Here is a 19914-nt window from a genome sequence, read left to right as displayed (position 1 = left end):
TGGATTTTAATAGGAATTGCATTGAAGCTGTAGATCAATTGAGGGGAGAATTTCTATCTCAACGATATGAAGTCTTCTGATTCATGATCATGGGATATCTTTCCATTTATTTAGAGCTTTAATTCTTTGATGTTTTGTAGTTTTTAGTGTGCAAGTCTTGCATTAATTTTGTTAAATTTATTCTTAAGTATTTTACTCTTTTTGATGCTATGGTAAGTGGAATTGTTTCCTTAATTTCATTTTTAGATTGCAAATTGCTAAGTGCATAGAAATACAGTTGATTTTTGTATACTGATCTTATATCCTACAACCTTGCTGAGCTCATTTATTCGTTCTAATAGTGTGTGTGTGTGTGTGTGTGTGTGTGTATGGTCAGGCCATTCAAGATGGCTCTTCTCTTGCTCTTTGTACATCTGCTTTACCAGCCTCTGCTTCACTCACATGACTATCCAATCCCCTTAATTATAGGGCTTAATCAGTAACTGCCTGCATGTTTGCCCCTGCCCCAGCTGCTGGTTTCCCTGGTAACTGATGAGAAAGCGTGATGTTAATTCCCCCTATAAATGGTAAACTCCTTCTCCCTGGAGTAGCGGAGGTTTCTGCGGTGTCCTGCCTGTTGTCTGCCGCACACAGTGGAGTGATGTTCCAGGACTGTTGGCTTCAGACTTGTAAGATCCCCCTGTCCGGTAAACCATTGATGTCTTTGTGGCTGTGTCTGGGCTCTTTCTTCAGTCTTGAGGCTGGATAATTATAAAGCTTGCAGACCTACGGGGTGCAGTTCAACAATTGTCGAGCTAGCCAGGAGGCTGAGGAAACTCCTGTGAGCACCAAAATGTTGGGAAATAAGGACAGGTAACGAAAAGTTGTGGGGGTAATCCTGAGGTGGCTGTCCACTAGCACATGGGGCCCTGTGGCTGCTGTCCTTGATGAATGGGGGCTGTCAAGAGAGCCTGGATGGTCAAATTGGGACCCCAAGGTGTGGTATCCTACCAAGAGTGATGGAGGAGAGGAAGAAGATTGGGACGAGGTCAGAGGTCCCTTGTCCCACAGGATACAGATGGAGAGCAGCTCCTTTCCCCAGACTGGAGGCAACTGACCACCCTGAGAGATGTCTTTCTCTTCCATTATACTGATGATGTCCTGTTAACCTCAGAGTCTCTGACCAGTTTAGAAACATCAGCCCCATGCTCATGGCTCATCTGACTGCACAGGGATGGCTAGTGAATACAAACACTTTGTTTAGTCTGCAACATGTTACAGCAGGTGGAAGACATTACAAAAGGCCTACCAGAGTCCTGGAGCAACACAAAAAACCACCCTGCAGGATCTAGAACAGCCGTGCACGACATACAGGAACCCCATGGACATCGATGGAGACCAAGGAACCCACTTTACCGGCCATGAAGTTGAGAAATGGGCTGATAAAAGTGACATACACTGGTATTTCCACCTGCCCTACAACCCCACTGCTGCCAGGCTAATCGAAAGGATAAATGGACCATTTAAACAGCAACTGAGATGGGAAACTTGCCCTCTCAAGTTTCCAGGAGGCTAATTCAAGCCCTACAAACTAAAACAACATCCCGGGAGCTATCATCCCAGTGCCTATGCCATGTTAACCCTGAGGCAACTAGTCAACACCATCCAAGTTCAGCTGTTGACCACCAACGGACCATTGCCAACTATCGGTCAGGACAGTAACTCACTTTTGCCCTTCCACAGGATCTACCCTCAGGGAAACACATTATAAAATGGCCCTGGGACTGGCAGATAAGTCCCCGGTGGTTTGGATCTGCCGCCCTGTGGGCAGTAGGATTGGAAAGATTTCACCTAGCTTCTACCCGGCCCCACCTGAGACTACTAAGGTAATTAATCAGGACGCCCTACTGGAAAAAGGCACCATTATATTATTCTTGTGCTCTGTTGTTATACCATCTCTGTAATTCAGCAGCAGCTGGGCTGTGGGGACTGAAGGTGGACAGGCTGTATGGTACAGCAGGCCAGGCAAAAAACCACAGGCGAGGGTATGATCTCAGAATGCTGTTACTGCTTATAATTTGCTTAATGGTCATAATCTCCCCTGTATTGTGCCTGTTGAAACATCACATTCCATCCCTAGCCTCAGTGGAGGGAATCTGTTTGAGGACTGGGCAAAAACAGTGGCCTTACTGCAAACTGAGTCGGATTACTGGGTCTGCAGTAAGATGCCAGAGAAAGCTGACCTCGTTAATGTGACCACGCTGGGGACGACTGCAGACTCTCACCTTCTTCCTGTCCTGCGAGCCAAGCCCCTGGCTTACTCTTGGTACTCCTTAGCTGCTGTTGTTTGTGTTGCATTTGTGGTGCTTGTTTGCAGTGCACCTCTGCATACCTGAGCCCAGGGATATCTCAGAAGAGGGGCAGACCAAGACTGTAAGGGTCGTGCAGGGTACTTAGGGGTGGAGTGTACGGTCAGGCCACTCCAGATGGCTGTTCTCTTGCTCTGTGTATATTCTCTGCTTAACCAGTGCCGGCTTCATTCACATGACTATCCAATTATCTTAATTATAGGGCTTAATCAGTAACTTGCCCCCTGCCCCAGCCACTGGTTTCCCTGGTAACTGATGAGCTCACCTGACGTCAATTCCCCCTATAAATGGTAGCCTCTTTCCTCTCCTAGGTAGCAAAGATTGCTGCTGTGTCTTGCCTGTTGTCTGCCATACACGGTGGAGTGTTTCTCCAGGACCTTTCGTTTCAACTTGTAAGATCCCCTGGCCAATAAACCATTGGTGTTGCTGTCTCTGTCTCTGGGCTCTTCCCTCTTTCTTGAGACCAGGCAATTACGAGGCTTGAAGGCCTTCAAGGTGCAGCCCAACAGTGTGTGTTTTCCTTTGGATTTTCTCTATACAAGGCTATGTCATCTGCAAATGTAGATAGTGTTACTTCCTCTTTTCCAACCTGAATATCGTTTTATTTTGTTTACCCAGTTAAGTTACCCTGGCTAGATCCTCAAGTACAATGTTGGATAGAAGTGATAAGAGTGGACAGCCTTGACTTGTTCCTGATACTAGGGAGAAGCATTCAGTCTTTCACCATTAAATACAATCTTAGCTGTGGAGTTTTCACAGATGGCCTTGATTGGGTTGTGTGTTTTTTATCATGGAAGGGTGTTGGTATCTTAGTTTGGGCAGCTGTAACAAGTTACCATAGACCAGGTGGCTCAGATAACATTTATTTCTCGAAATTCCAGAGGTGGGGAAGTCCTAGAGAAGGGTGCCAGCATGGCTGGATTACAGTGACAGACCCCTTCCTGGTCTGTAGGTGGCTATCCTCTTGTGCCTTCATACAGCAAAGAGAGGAGAGAAAGCAAGCTCTTCTTATAAGGGCACTAATCTCATTTATGAGCATTGCACCCTCATGACCTAAGTCCCCACCTCCTAATAACATCAACTTGTGAACTTGGGGGGAATATAAACATTTAATCCATATACAGTTGGATTTTTGTCAAGTTTTATGTCTATTGAGATGATCATGTGATTTTTGTCTGTTAATAATTAACAGACAAACATCACATGACTTTTTTTCACATGTTAAATGAACCTTGCAATTCTGGGATAAATCCCACTTGTCAGGATGTATAATGCCTTTTATGTGATCCTGGATTCTGTTTACTTGTATTTTCTTGAGGACTTTTCTATTTATAGTAATAAGGGATATTGGTCTGTAGTCTTCTTGTGATGGCTTTTTCTGGTTTTGGTATCAAGATAATACTTCATAGAATGAGTTGGGAGGTGCTCCCTCTTCTATTTTTGGTAAGAGTTTATCAAAGATTGGTGTTAATTCTTTAAATGTTTGGCAGAATTCTTTAGTGAAGCTCTCTGGTTCTGGACTGTATTGTGGGACATTTTGTTTTACTAATTCAACCTCTTTACTTTGTTATAGGTATATTTAGAATTTCTATTTCTTGAGTCAGTTTGTATCTTTCTAGCAATGTGTCCATTTTATTCAGGTTATCTAATTTGTTGGTGTATAATTATTCATAGTATTTTCTTATCCTCTTTACTTCCATAAGGTCAGTAGGGATTGCCCCCTCTTTCTTTCTTCATTTTAATAATTTGAGTTTACTCTCTTTTATTTGGCTAAAGGATTATCAATTTTGTTCTTTCCAAAGAACCAACTTTTGGTCTTATTTTTTCTCTATTTTTCTATTCTCTATTTCATTTATTTCCACTTTAGTCTTTGTTTCCTTCCTTTTGCTTGCTTTGGGTTTACTTTGCTCTTTTTCTAGTTTCTTAAAATGGAAAAGCAGATTATTTGAGATTTTTTTTTTTTTAATCATAGGCGTTTGTAGCTGTAACTAGCCCTCTAAGTACTACATTAGGTGCCTCCTGTAAGCCTTGGTATACTATGTTTTCATTTTGATTTGTCTCAAAATATTTTCTCATTTCCTTTGTGGTTTCTTTAACTCATTGGCTGTTAAGGAGTGTGTTGTTTAATTTCATATATTTGAATTTTCCAAGTTCCTATCAATTTTTAATTTCATCATGATTGTGGAACATATTTTATATGATTTCAGTCATCGTTTTAAGTGTACTGAGGCTTTATGGTCTGTATAGTCTTTATGGTCTAACATGGTCTTAGAGAATGTTACATGTACAGTTGAAGAATGTGTATTTTGCTGCTTCTGGGTAGAGTGTTCTATAAATGTTAGATCTAATTGGTTCTGTTTCCTGGCTAGTTCTATACATTACTGAAAATGGGGTATTAAAGTCTCCCACTATTTTTGAATTTTCTGTTTCTCCTTTTAGTTAGGTCGGTTTGTTTCATGTTTTTGGTCTATTGTAAGATGCATATGTATTTATAATTATGTCTTCCTGATGGATTGACTCTTACCATTATAAAATATTCTCCTTTGGTAATTTTGTCTAAATTTTTTTGTCAGATATTACAGCAGTATAGCTCCTCCAGCTCTCTTGTGGTTGCTGTTTACATGGTATATCTCTCTCTATCCTTTTACTTTAGACCTATTTGCCTTTGAATCTAAAGTCTGTCTCTTGTAGATAGCACATAGTTGGATCGTCTTTCTAAAAACTCATTCTGCTAAGCTCTGTCTTTGATTACAGGGTTTAATCCATTCACATTTAATGTGATTACTGATAAGGTAGGATTTACACCTGCTGTTTTCTATTTGTTTTTGATACATCTTATGTATTATTTGTTCCTCTATGCCTCCATTCTTATGAGGCATAAGAATGTCCATTCTTTTATGTTTAAAAGATATTTTCTACTTTAACATTTTAATTCCTTTGTTTCTTTTCCTATATATATTTTTAGTTATTTTCTCAGTGATTGCCCTGAGGATTACAATTAACATCTTAATTTATAGCAATCTATTTCATATTAATACCAACTTCCTAGAAGAAAACGGGGGAATAAACTCCTTGACACGGGCTTAGGTGATGAGTTTTTGGATTTGACACCAAAAGCAAAGGTGACAACAACAAAAAATTAAACAAGTAGGACTGTATCAAACTAAAAAGCTTCTGCACAGCAGAGGAAACCATCAAAATAAAAAGGCAGGCTACCAAATGGGAGAAAATATTTGCAAGTCATATATCTGATAAGGGTTTAACTTTCAAAATATATAAAGAACTCGTACAACTCAACAGCAAAAAAAAAAATCTGATTTAAAAATGGGAAGAGGATCTGAATAGAGATTTTCCCAAAGAACACATACAGAAAACCAACAGGTATTGATACATGAAAAGTTGAGCAACATCACTCATCATCAGAGAAATGCAAATCAAAACCACGAGATCTCCCCTCCCACTTATTGGACTGTCTGTTATCAAATAGACAAGAAATAACAAGTATTGGGAAGGATGTGGAGAAAAGGGAACCCTTGTTCACTGTTGGGAATAAATTGGTGCAGCCACTGTGGAAAACAGATGTTCTTCAAAAAAAATAAACTACCATGTGATCCAGCAATTCCACTTCTGGGTATTTATCCAAAGGAAATTTAAAAACTAACTCAAAGATATATGCACCCCCGTGTTCATTTCAGCAATATTTATAATAGCCAAGACATGGAAGTAACATAGTGTTTGACAGTAGATGAATGGATAAAGAAAATATGTGTGTATCTATACAATGGAATATTATTTGGCCATGAAAAAGAAGGAAGTCATGCCATTTGTGACATCATGGATGGACCTTGAGGGCATTATGCTAAGTGAAATAAGTCAGAGAAATACAAATATGATATCACTTATATGTGGAATCTAAAAGCACACAAAACAAAACTTGTAGAGAACAGATTCATTGCCACAGGTGGGATTGGGAGGTGAATGAAATAGGTGAAGGGGTAAAATGTATAAACTTTTTAATAAAATAAGTCATGAGATATACAATGTGGTGACTACAGTTAATAATACTGTATGGCATACTTGAAAGTTGCTAAGGATAAATCTTAAGTTCTCATCACAAGAAAAATTTGTAGCTATGTAGTGATGAATGCTAACTATACTTATCATGGGATCATTTTACAAAATATTGAATCCTTATGTTGTACACCTGAAACTAATGTTATACGTCAACTAAACCTCAATAAAAAAAATACCAACTTAACTTCAATACTATATAAAAACTTAGCTACTATATAGCTTCATTCCTTCCCCGCTCCTTTGTTCTATTGTTACACAAATTATTTCTTTATACATTATTTGCTCTTATTGCTTTATGCAGCTATAATTTAAATCAGATAAGGGGAAAGTTATAAACAAAAGAACACATACATTATTTGTATTTATTGATACCTATGCAGTTATATTTACCAGTGCTTTTCTTTCTTTATGTGGATTTGAGTTATTGTCTAGTTTCCTTTCATGTCAGCCTAAGGGATTCCCTTTAGTATTTCTTGTAGAGCAGATCTACTAGTGACACTCTTTTTGTTTATCTGGGAATATCTTAATTTTTCCATTTTTGAAGGCTATCTTGACTAGACATAGAATTCTTAGTTGACGGTCTCTTTCAGTCAGCACTTTGAATATATCAATCTTCTGCCTCCTGGCTTCCACGGTTTCTGATGAGAATCAGCTATTAATCTTACTGAGAATACTTTGTATGTAGTGAATCACTTCTCTCTTGCTTACAAGATTCTCTCTGCATTTTTATCTTTAATCTTTTTTTATGTCCAAAGGAAAGATGTACACATACACACAATTTCTCTTCTGATTCCTTCCTGTCCTCATCCCTTCCAGTGTTTAACAGTATTTAAGCTTTCTGTTAGCCACTCTCCTTCACTAGGAAAATACCTTTTCAAAGTTGTCAATAGTGATGACACTTAAGAACTGTGTCGGGCATTGCGAGGGGTATATAAAGTATAAGACTCTTTCTTGTCCTCACAAAGCTCATTATGCTACCACAACACATTAACCCTGAGGAGCTTGTAAGGAATAATGGGAAACATGAGGAGTCCTTCTCAGTGTGCAGAAAGGCTCCAGGGAATATGCAGAACTCTTCCTTCTGGCTTCTGTGGTGGGGACCTCTCAACCTGTTAATTTTGGGGCATGTTCTGTCTTGCAGGGCACTCAACACAAGCCAGCTGAAGGCCCTGAATATTGAAATGCTGCCAGGATATCGAGATCCCTACTCCTCCAGGCCTCTAACTAGGGGTGAAATTGGCTGCTTCCTTAGCCACTACTCTGTCTGGAAAGAGGTAAATAACGCTTCATTTCAATGTGCAGTTCTTTAATGAGGAGGAGGGAGAGTGGGACCTTGTAGGTGAACTCGGGCCAGATATAAAGTGAACCCATAACTGTTCTGGGAGTGTGCTTGGAAGCTGTCATTGCCTTATGTCTCCCTCTGACACAAGGCCAGTGACAAACAAGGAAGGGTAGCCTTGGTGCCACTTGGGATGATGATAGGGGAAGACACCCACGTTCTGGGGACCACACGCCTAGTGATGCATCCTCATCCTCAGTAGGAATGCCTTGTGTTTATCTAACATGTCATCATTTATCAAGTGACTCAGTATAAGAAATCACCCGGAAGTCATGTGAGATGGGTTAGGAGAGATGGGCCCATTTTACCCAAGAGAACATAGTTATCTTGTTCAGGCAAGAAGGGGCAGAGCCAGGACTTGAACCCCTGTCTTACAGATCAGACATTGATAGGGGTGGTATTAAAGTGTGGGGTTCTTGGTTAAGGGTCAGTTCCCACAAGAAAAGAGAGTCCCCAAAGAAAGTCCTCTTGAAAGGGCCTTCTCCCTTTTAATGATCCAGTCTATGCCTATCTTGTTTTGTTCAAGAAACTTTGTTTTATAGATAAACTTTAAATTTTATAGGAAAAAATATGTAGATCATAAGATACTGGCCAACGACATTTCACAAATTAAATAATACAGCCAGGTTAACCAGCACCTACATCAAGAAACTGGTTACCAGCACCCCAGAAGCACAGCCCTTCTCTGAATTTTTTCCTAGCCGTCAGTTCCCCAAGGGTGACCATTCTCCTGACTTCTAACAGCACAGAATAATTTTGTCTACATGTTTCCTTTTATTATGTGTACACACCATATGGTTCCATTCAATCTCTCAACATTACATTTGTGAGATTCACCCATAACTTTGCATTTAACTGTAGATCATTTACACTCATTGCTGTAAAGACACCACAGTTTATTTATCCATTTTACTGTTGATGGACTTTGGCTTAGATTCCAGTTATGAGCTACTACATGTTGTGCTACTATACTTTTGACTTTTTGATACCTATTTTTCATTAGATAAATAAGTATCAACTTTTCATAAGGTGTCTTCCCACTGGCCTTTACAGGTAATTGACCGAGAGCTGGAGAAGACTCTCGTTATTGAGGATGATGTGCGTTTTGAACATCAGTTTAAGAAGAAGCTCATGAAGCTGATGGATGATATTGATCGAGTCCAGCTGGATTGGGAACTGATGTGAGTGACAAGATGACAAGCTGTTCAAAGTGTACTGAGAGGCTTTCAGTTCTTTCCAAGGGGCAGAGAGCCCCAGCTCGTAGGAGATGCAGCTCAAGCTTCCATTTACCTGGTTTTCTCTCCATAAATGTTCCCAGAAACAAGAAGTGAGTAGGGGATAACCATTAGATTTTGCATCTCTATGCTCCTCAGGGTGAGAAAGAAACTTTGGGAGATTCCTTGAGACCTGGAGTCTACCTGCAGATCAGGGGCCTTCAGACTGAGTGTTCACCTGGGAACACAGCAGAAATCCACTCATGAACCAGTGTGGTACATGGAGGGAGTATGTAGAGGGAGGACCCATTCAAGGGCAAGGTTCCTGTGTCACACTTGAGCCTCAGCTCCCAGGAGAACAGGTTTCCTCTGTAGCCTCTGATGGTGTGGGAGGTTTGGAAGGTCAGTGGGAGAGCTCCTGTTGGGGAGGGAAGCTGTGCAAACAGGGAGAACACTGAAGTTGGGCTTAGTGGAGGCTCAGAGGCTGTCTTAGAAAAACCAGGCTCATCAAGGGAGTACTGGCTCCAAACTGACAATTTAGTTAATGCTCGTTGCCTGCTACCTCTGGGAATTGAACTCTCTCTTTTTCTTTTTATGCTAAGATGACACTTTTTACTTCCCTCCAATGAGGCAGAAAGTTCCCACGCATTATGTTCACTTCCCAGCTGTGTGTCAAAGGCAGTTTCATCAAATCAGAGGCTGTTCCTTTGGAGCAGCTGCGGCAGACAAGCTGTCCCTGCTCCTCCCATCCTTGGAGGGAAACTTAACTATGGGCCCGGGTGGAATACTTGTTCTCTTAGAAAATGTACCATTCTGAGCTCAAAAGAAACCCAGTAATGGCTCAAGTAACCTGTGGGAAATAGACCCAGGACTATGTAATAAAGAGACTGGCACCCTGTCATGTGATTAGATTCTGCACTGTCTCTTCAGATCATTGTTCCTAAAATCCTCCAGAAGTCCCCGCACCTCAGCCTTTCTGAATCTATGGCTCTGTAGCCTGTGGTTAAGGCCCCACAGGCATGGAGCCCGAAAGCTATTTTATGCTTACATGACATGTGCAAAGGTGATTTTCACTTAAGCCTTGGAACCACAGAGGACTGGACTTGGGCAGTCTAAGGCTTAGAGGTGACATACATCCCAGTTCACTTCCAATTTGGTTGATGCGTTTCTCAGGACAAAGTACCAACAGATCCAAGAAAGAAAAGTTATTGTCCTGGTAAGGCTACAGGAAAAAAAGATGTTTCCTAAATTTCCCGGACTGATCAAGTCAAAATATTTCATTGAAATCTATTATGTAATCATAAAGAATTAGTGGTTTCAAATTTTTCACATCTCATTTTCTGAAATGAATAAAGCAAATGTTATTTGAACTCAAAACATGAAACCAGATAGACTGTCTGTGACTGCAGTATTAAGTTTCTCCAGAAAAAGAAAATAGTAAGTGGGAGGAATAGAACAAGCCATTGAAATCGTCTAGGGCAGCATGTCAGTGGAAATATAATGTGAAAAACATCGTTTAAAGTTTTCTAGTAATCATATTAAAAAGATAAAAATAGGTGAAATTAACTTTAATAATACATTTTATTGAATCCAACATATCAAATATTATTTTAACATATAATCAATATTTTAAACGTATTAATGAGATAGTCTATATTCTTTTTTCATACTGTCTTCAAAATCCAGTATGTATTTCATGCATATAACACATCTCAATACAGCTGCTAAATTTTCAACTGTTGAAGTAAACTGTAGTCCTACTGAAATAATACATTTTGTCTAACAGAAAATATTATTTTACACATCTTCAATTTTTTAATTACAATTTGAATCTAGTAAAATTAATAAATTGAGCACAAACTCAGTTCCTCAGTCACTCTGGCCACATCTCAAGCGCTCAGTAGGATTTTCTCTTCCACTTGGTACATGAGAGAAATTCAGGCTCTTTGCTCTGAAGAGACATTGGCTGAGAGACAGGTATATTTGTCCTCAGAAGAACTGAAGGTGAACATAGACTTATTCTACAAATCCTAGGATGTTTCAATAAGTGGGATCCCTTGAATGTTGAAAGAGATAGTTTTAGGGCAAAATAGAGCAAGTCAGCTTTACCTAGCAGGTAGGAAGCCGGACCTCCTCAACTTGGTCCAGGCAAGTGGAAACAACTAGGCTCCAGACAAAAGTAATGGATCACAGATGCATGAGTAGACTGGGGAAGGTAGGAATGGCTGAGGGTACATCCTGTGTTGCAGGAGTTGTTCATGGAAGACAGGACCCAGGAGGAAGCATAGGCAGAGCTGGGTGAGAGGGAGAAAGCCAGGCAGGTGTTGTCATTCATTCTCTCCTGGAGGAAACCCCCTTGGGGCTACTCTTGGCTTCCTAGGTCTTTTACTGTGGACTGTATCTTTCCCAAAGCATTTTCTGTCTTGTGTTTACCACCAGAATTTGGAGAACTGTGCAGAAAATATCAAGTCCCCAGGCTGAAACTCTGGTGACTTGAAAGCAAACTCAGGATTCTCACATCTGGCCTTTGTTGTCCCCTTCCAACCACTATAAACACAGCTAGAAATCCTATACCATCTTTGGGAAATGATCTGAAAGACGTTTTTTGTCTGAAATGTTTTTTATTTTTATTTTATATTGGAGTATAATGGACTTACAATGTTGTGTTAGTTTCATGTGTATAGCAAAGTGATTAAGTTATAATTTTCAGATTCTTTTCCCATATATGTTATTACAAAATATTGAGTATATTTATTTCCCTGCGCTATACAGTAGGTCCTTGCTGATTATCTATTTTATATATAGTAGTGTGTGTGTGTTAATCCCAACTTTCTAATTTATCCTTCCCCTCCACCTTACCCTTTTGGTAACCATAAGTTTGTTTTCTAAGTCTGTGAATCTATTTCTATTTTGTAAATAAGTTCGTTTGTATCATTTTTTTGGATTCCACATATAAGTGGCATCGTATGATATTTGTCTTTCTCTGTCTTAGTTCACTTACTATGATAATCTCTAGGTCCATCCATGTGGCTGCAAATGGCATTATTTCATTCTTTTTTTATGACTGAGTGATATTACATTGTATATGTGTACCACATCTTCTTTATCCATTCCTTTGTCAATGGACATTTAGGTTGCTTCCATGTCTTGGCTATTGTAAATAGTGCTGCTCTGAACATTGGCTGCATGTACATTTTTGAATTACAGTTTTCTCCAGATTATATGCCCAGGAATGGGGTTGCTAGATCATATGTAGATCTATTTTTAGATTTTTAAGTAACCTCCATGCTGTTCTCCATAGTGGTTGTACCAATTTACATTCCCACCAACAGTGTAGAAGGGTTCCCTTTTCTCCCCACCCTCTTTAGCGTTTATTGTTTGTAGACTTTTTGATGATGGACATTCTGACCAGTGTCAGTTGATACCTTATTGTAGTTCTGATTTGCATTTCTCTAATAATTAGTGATGTTGAGCAACTTTTCATGTGCTTTTGGCCACCTGTATGTACTTTTTAGAGAAATGTCTATTTAGATCTTCTGCCCATTTTTTGATTGGGTGGTTTGTTTTTTGATATTGAGCTGCATGAGCTGTTTGTATATTTTGGAGATTAATCCCTTGTAGTTCACATCGTTTGCAAATATTTTCTCCCATTCTGTACATTGTCTTTTTATTTTGTTTATGGTTTCCTTCACTGTGCAAAAGTTTCTAAGTTTAACTAGGTCCCGTGTGTCTATTTTTGTCTTTATTTTCATTACTTTAGGAGGTGGAACCAAAGAGACATTGCTATGATTTATGTCCAAAAGTGTTCTGCCTGTTTTCCTCTGTTTTATAGTATCCGGTCTTACATTTAGGTCTTTAATACATTTTGAGTTTATTTTTGTGTATGGTATTAGAGAATGTTCTAGTTTCATTCTTTAACATGTGGCTGTCCAGTTTTCCCAGCACCACTTATGGAAGGGACATCTTTTCTCCATTGTATATTCTTGCCTGCTTTGTTGTAGATTAATTGACCATAGGTGTGTGGGTTTATTTCTGGGCTTTCTGTCCTGTTCCATTGATCTATGTCTGTCTTTGTGCCAGTAGCATACTTTATAGTATAGCTGGAAGTCAGGGAGCCTGATCCCTCCAGCTCCGTTTTTCTTTCTCAAGATTGCTTTGGCTATTTAGGGTCTTTTGTGTTTCCATACAAATTTTAAGATTTTTTATTCTAAATCTGTAAAACATGCCATTGGTAATTTGATAGGGATTGCATTAAATCTGAAAATTGCCTTGGGTAGTATAGTCATTTTGACAGTATTGCTTCTTCCAATCCAAGAACATGGTATATCTTGTCATCTTCGATTTCTTTCATCAGTGTCTTAAGTTTTTGGAGTTACAGGTCTTTTGCATTCTTAGGTAGGTTTATTTCTAGGTATTTTATTCTTCTTGAGGCGATGATAAATGGGATTGTAACCTTAATTTCTCTTTCTGACCTTCTGTTGTTAGTGTATAGAAATGCAACAGATTTCTGTGTATTAATTTTGTATCCTGTCACTTTACAGAATTCACTGATGAGCTCTAGTAGTTTTCTGGTAACATCTTTAGGGTTTTCTATGTATAGAGTCATGTCATCTGCAAACAGTGACAGTTTTTTTTTTACTTCTGCTTTTCCAATTCGGATTCCTTTTATTTCTTTTACTTCTCTGATTGCTGTGGAGGACTTCCAAAACTATGTTGAATAAAAGTGGCAAGAGTGAAAATCCTTGTCTTGTTCCTGATCTTAGAGGAAATGTTTTCAGCTTTTCACCATTAAGTATGATGTTAGCTGTGAGTTTGTCATATATAGCCCTTATTATGTTGAGGTAGGTTCCCTCTATGCCCACTTTCTGGAGAGTTTTTATCATAAATGGATGTGGAATTTTATCAAAAGCTTTTTCTGCATCTATCGAGATGATCATAATGGTTTTTATTCTTCAGTTTGTGAGTGTGGTGTATCACACTGATTTGTGGATACTGAAAAATCCTTGTATCCCTGGGATAAATCCCACTCGATCATAGTATATGATCCTGTTAATGTCTTGTTGGATTTTGTTTGCTAATATTTTGTTGAGGATTTTTGTGTCTATGTTCATCAGTGATAATTGGCTTGTAATTTTCTTTTTTTGTAGTATACTTGTCTGGTTTTGGTATCGGGTTGATGGTGGCCTCATAGAATGAGTTTGGGAGTGTTCCTTCCTTTGCAATTTTTGGAACAGTTTCAGAAGGTGTTAACTCTTCTCTAAATATTTGATAGAATTCGCCTGTGAAGCTGTCTGGTCTGGGATTTTTGTTTGGGAGTTTTTAAATCACAGTTTCAATTTCAGTACTTGTGATTGGTCTGTTCATATTTTCTATTTCTTCCTGGTTTAGTCTTAGGAGATTGTACCTTTCTAAGAATTTGTCCATTTCTTCTAGGCTGTCCATTTTATTGGCATATAGTTGATAGTAGTAGTCTCTTGTGATCCTTTGTATTTCTGTGGAGTTGGTTGTAACTTTTCCTTTTTCATTCCTGATTTTATTGATTTGAGGCTTCTCCCTTTTTTTTCTTGTTGAGTCTGGCTGACGTTTTATCAATTTTATCTTTTCAAGGAACCAGCTTTTAGTTTCATTTACCTTTTCTATTGTTTTCTTTGTCTCTATTTCATTTATTTCTGCTCTGAGGTTTATGATTTCTTTCCTTCTACTAACTTTGGGCTTTGTTTGTTCTTCTTTCTCTAGTTGCTTTAGGTGTAATGTTAGGTTGTTTGAGATTTCTCTTGTTTCCTGAGGTAGGGTTGTATTGCTATAAACTTCCCTCTTAGGACTGCTTTTTCTTCATCTCATAGGTTTTTGATCAATGCGTTTTCATTTTCATTTGTCTCTAGGTATTTTTTGATTTCCTCTTTGATTTCTTCAGTGATCTATTGGTTGCTTAGTAGCACATTGTTTAGCCTCCATGCGTTGTGTGTTTTGTTTTAGTTTTTTTTTTTTTCTTGAAGTTGATTTCTAATCTCATAGCATTGTGGTCAGAAGAGATGCTTGATATGATTTCAATTTTCTTAAATTTACTGAGGCTTGCTTTGTGGCACAGCATGTGATCTATCCTGGAGAATGTTCCATGTGCACGTGAAAAGAATGTGTCTTCTGCTTTAGGACAGAATGCTCTATAAATATCAATTAAGTCTATCTGGTCTATTGTGTCATTTAAGGCCTGTGTTCCTTACTGATTTTCTGTGTGGGTGATCTGTCCATCGATGTAAGTGGAGTGTTAAAGTCCCCCACTATTATTGTGTTACTATTGATTTCTCCTGTTATGGCTGTTAGCATTTGCCTTATGTATTGAGGTGTTCCTATGTTGGGTGCATATATATTTACAATTGTTATATCTTCTTCTTGGATTGATCCCTTGATCATTATGTAGTGTCCTTCTTTGTCTCTTGTAATAGTCTTTATTTTAAAGTCTATTTTTTCTGATATGAGAATTGCTACTCCAGCTCTCTTGATTTCCATTTGCATGGAATATCTTTTTCCAGCCCCTCACTTTCAGTCTGTATGTGTCCCTAGGTCTGAAGTGGGTCTCCTGTAGACAGCATATATATGGGTCTTGTTTTCGTATCCATTCAGCCCATCTATGTCTTTTGGTTGGAGCATTTAATCCGTGTACGTTTAAGGTAATTATATGTATGTTCTTGTTGCCAGTTTGTTAATTGTTTTGGATTTGTTTTTGTAGGTCTTCGTTCTTTCCTCTTTTGTTCTCTTGTGATTTGATGACTATCTTTAGTGTTTTATTTGGATTCCTTTTTCTTTTTTTTTTTCCAAAAGGATGAGAATGTGGTTACATGTGTACATTTCCAAAGCTGGCTTCAGTTTGCAGCTTTTGCCTGGGGCTCAGGCAGGGATGATGCAACTGCAGGGGAAGCTGAGGGAAGCCTCAAACCCAATGGCAGGTGGCATCCGTTTAGAGCGAAGGCAGCTGCAGATTTTGCATCCTAGGCCACTGATAGCCATGGCCCTGAGGTCCCTTCCCTTACCCACTTGCTGCCCCAGGTTCAGGTGCTCAGCCTCTGTGCTCTTCCTCCTGCTCCCAGCTGGGCTGCCTCATGAGAGCTGGCCCTTAAGGGGGCCAACACCTGGCCCCAGACCTTCTTCTCCCCATCTCCCAGCATTACCTACTTATCCCTACCCGTGCACAGAGCACTGCAAACTTTTCTCTACTATGTGGAATATCAATGACTTTAAATGACATTTATTAGACAGGACTTTAATGTCCAGGGGTATCTGTAATGGTGAGGTTTCAGACACTGGAAAGGTCAATGAGAATGCTCACCAGAATGGAAAATCCTCAAGGTTATCACCACAGCATCCCTACCAACTGGGTGTTCCATTGGTGTTGAATACCTCCAGTGATGGAGAACTCACTGCTTTACAAGCAGATCCTTTCCTTCTTGATAGTTTTTTTTTTCATTTTAACATCTTTATTGGAGTATAATTGCTTTACAATGGTGTGTTAGTTTCAGCTTCACAACTAAATGAATCAGTTATATATATACATATGTTCCCATATCTCTTCCCGCTTGCGTCTCCCTCCCTCCCACCCTCCCTATCCCACCCCTCCAGGCGGTCACAGAGCACCGAGCTGATCTCCCTGTGCTATGCGGCTGCTTCCCACTAGCTATCTACCTTACGTTTGGTAGTGTATATAGGTCCATGCCTCTCTCTCGCTTTGTCACTGTTTACCTTTCCCCTCTCCATAGCCTCAAGTCCATTCTCTAGTAAGTCTGTGTCTTTATTCCTGTTTCACCCCTAGGTTTTTCATGACATTTTTTTTCTTAAATTCCATATATATGTGTTAGCATACGGTATTTGTCTCTCTCTTTCTGACTTACTTCACTCTGTATGACAGACTCTAGGTCTATCCACCTCATTACAAATAGCTCAATTTCGTTTCTTTTTATGGCTGAGTAATATTCCATTGTATATATGTGCCACATCTTCTTTATCCATTCATCCGATGTTGGACACTTAGATTGTTTCCATCTCTGGGCTATTGTAAATAGAGCTGCAATGAACATTTTGGTACATGACTCTTTTGAATTATGGTTTTCTCAGCGTATATGCCCAGTAGTGGGATTGCTGGGTCATATGGTAGTTCTATTTGTAGTTTTTTAAGGAACCTCCATACTGTTCTCCACAGTGGCTGTATCAATTTACATTCCCACCAACAGTGTAAGAGGGTTCCCTTTTCTCCACACCCTCTCCAGCATTTATTGTTTCTAGATTTTTTGATGATGGCCATTCTGACTGGTGTGAGATGATATCTCATTGTAGTTTTGATTTGCATTTCTCTAATGATTAGTGATGTTGAGCATTCTTTCATGTGTTTGTTGGCACTCTGTATATCTTCTTTGGAGAAATGTCTATTTAGGTCTTCTGCCCATTTTTGGATTGGGTTGTTTTTTTTTTTTTGTTATTAAGCTGCATGAGCTGCTTAAAAGTTTTGGAGATTAATCCTTTGTCAGTTGCTTCATTTGCAAATATTTTCTCCCATTCTGAGGGTTGTCTTTTGGTCTTCTTTATGGTTTCCTTTGCTGCGCAAAAGCTTTTAAGTTTCATTAGGTCCCATTTGTTTACTTTTGTTTTTATTTCCATTTCTCTAGGAGGTGGGTCAAAAAGGACCTTGCTGTGACTTATGTCATAGAGTGTCCTGCCTATGTTTTCCTCTAAGAGTTTGATAGTTTCTGGCCTTACATTTAGGTCTTTAATCCATTTTGAGCTTATTTTTGTGTATGGTGTTAGGGAGTGATCTAATCTCATACTTTTACATGTAGCTGTCCAGTTTTCCCAGCACCACTTATTGAATAGGCTGTCCTTTCTCCACTGTACATTCCTGCCTCCTATGTCAAAGATAAGGTGACCATATGTGCGTGGGTTTATCTCTGGGCTTTCTATCCTGTTCCATTGATCTATATTTCTGTTTTTGTGCCAGTACCATACTGTCTTGATTACTGTAGCTTTGTAGTATAGTCTGAAGTCAGGAAGCCTGATTCCTCCAGCTCCGTTTTTCGTTCTCAAGATTGCTTTGGCCATTCGGGGTCTTTTGTGTTTCCATACAAATTGTGAATTTTTTGTTCTAGTTCTGTGAAAAATGCCAGTGGTAGTTTGATAGGGATTGCATTGAATCTGTAGATTGCTTTGGGTAGTAGAGTCATTTTCACAATGTTGATTCTTCCAATCCAAGAACATGGTATATCTCTCCATCTATTTGTATCATCTTTAATTTCTTTCATCAGTGTCTTATAGTTTTCTGCATACAAGTATTTTGTCTCCTTCGGTAGGTTTATTCCTAGATATTTTATTCTTTTTGTTGCAATGGTAAATGGGAGTGTTTTCCTGATTTCACTTTCAGATTTTTCATCATTAGTGTATAGGAATGCCAGAGATTTCTGTGCATTAATTTTGTATCCTGCTACTTTACCAAATTCATTGATTAGCTCTAGTAGTTTTCTGGTAGCATCTTTAGGATTCTCTATGTATAATATCATGTCATCTGCAAAGAGTGACAGCTTTACTTCTTCTTTTCCGAATTGGATTCCTTTTATTTCCTTTTCTTCTCTGATTGCTGTGGCTAAAACTTCCAAAACTATGTTGAATAAGAGTGGTGAGAGTGGGCAACCTTGTCTTGTTCCTGATCTTAGTGGAAATGCTTTGTTTTTCACCATTGAGGATGATGTTGGCTGTGGGTTTGTCATATATGGCCTTTATTATGTTGAGGAAAGTTCCCTCTATGCCTACTTTCTGCAGGGTTTTTATCATAAATGGGTGTTGAATTTTGTCAAAAGCTTTCTCTGCATCTATTGAGATGATCATATGGTTTTTCTCCTTCAATTTGTTAATATGGTGTATCACGTTGATTGATTTGCGTATATTGAAGAATCCTTGCATTCCTGGAATAAACCCCACTTGATCATGGTGTATGATCCGTTTAATGTGCTGTTGGATTCTGTTTGCTAGTATTTTGTTGAGGATTTTTGCATCTATGTTCATCAGTGATATTGGCCTGTAGTTTTCTTTCTTTGTGACATCCTTGTCTGGTTTTAGTATCAGGGTGATGGTGGCCTCGTAGAATGAGTTGGGGAGTGTTCCTCCCTCTGCTATATTTTGGAAGAGTTTGAGAAGGATAGGTGATAGCTCTTCTCTAAATGTTTGATAGAATTCACCTGTGAAGCCATCTGGTCCTGGGCTTTTGCTTGTTGGAAGATTTTTAATCACAGTCTCAATTTCAGTGCTTGTGATTGGTCTGTTCATATTTTCTATTTCTTCCTGATTCAGTCTTGGCAGGTTGTGCCTTTCTAAGAATTTGTCCATTTCTTCCAGGTTGTCCATTTCATTGCCATAGAGTTGCTTGTAGTAATCTCTCATGATCTTTTGTATTTCTGCAGTGTCAGTTGTTACTTCTCCTTTTTCATTTCTAATTCTATTGATTTGAGTCTTCTCCCTTTTTTTCTTGATGAGTCTGGCTAATGGTTTATCAATTTTGTTTATCCTTTCAAAGAACTAGCTTTTAGTTTTATTGATCTTTGCTATCATTTCCTTCATTTCTTTTTCATTTATTTCTGATCTGATTTTTATGATTTCTTTCTTTCTGCTAACTTTGGGGTTTTTTTGTTCTTCTTTCTCTAATTGCTTTACGTGCAAGGTTAGGTTGTTTATTCAAGATGTTTCCTGTTTCTTAAGGTAGGATTGTATTGCTATAAACTTCCCTCTTAGAACTGCTTTTGCTGCATCCCATAGATTTTGAGTCGTCGTGTCTCCATTGTCATTTGTTTCTAGATATTTTTTGATTTCCTCTTTCATTTCTTCAGTGATCACTTCGTTATTAAGTAGTGTATTGTTTAGCCTCCATGTGTTTGTATTTTTTACAGATCTTTTCCTGTAATTGATA

General features: G+C 38.8%; 1 protein-coding gene across 1 annotated transcript in view; it reads left to right on the top strand.

The window, feature by feature from the left end:
* Positions 1-19914, top strand: part of COLGALT2 (collagen beta(1-O)galactosyltransferase 2) — a 134040-nt gene that overhangs the window by 105079 nt on the left and 9047 nt on the right. Inside the window, exons 9-10 of the mRNA XM_082655052.1 lie at positions 7564-7696; positions 8815-8942. Of these exons, the coding sequence (XP_082511178.1) occupies positions 7564-7696; positions 8815-8942 (261 nt within the window). The remainder of the gene's footprint in view (positions 1-7563; positions 7697-8814; positions 8943-19914) is intronic.

This window comes from Grampus griseus (genome assembly GCF_964374135.1).
Source record: "Grampus griseus genome assembly, chromosome: 1".
NCBI classification, from domain to species: domain Eukaryota; kingdom Metazoa; phylum Chordata; class Mammalia; order Artiodactyla; family Delphinidae; genus Grampus; species Grampus griseus.
Note: the sequence above shows the minus strand (reverse complement) of the source record. Positions and strands in the feature narration are given on the sequence as shown.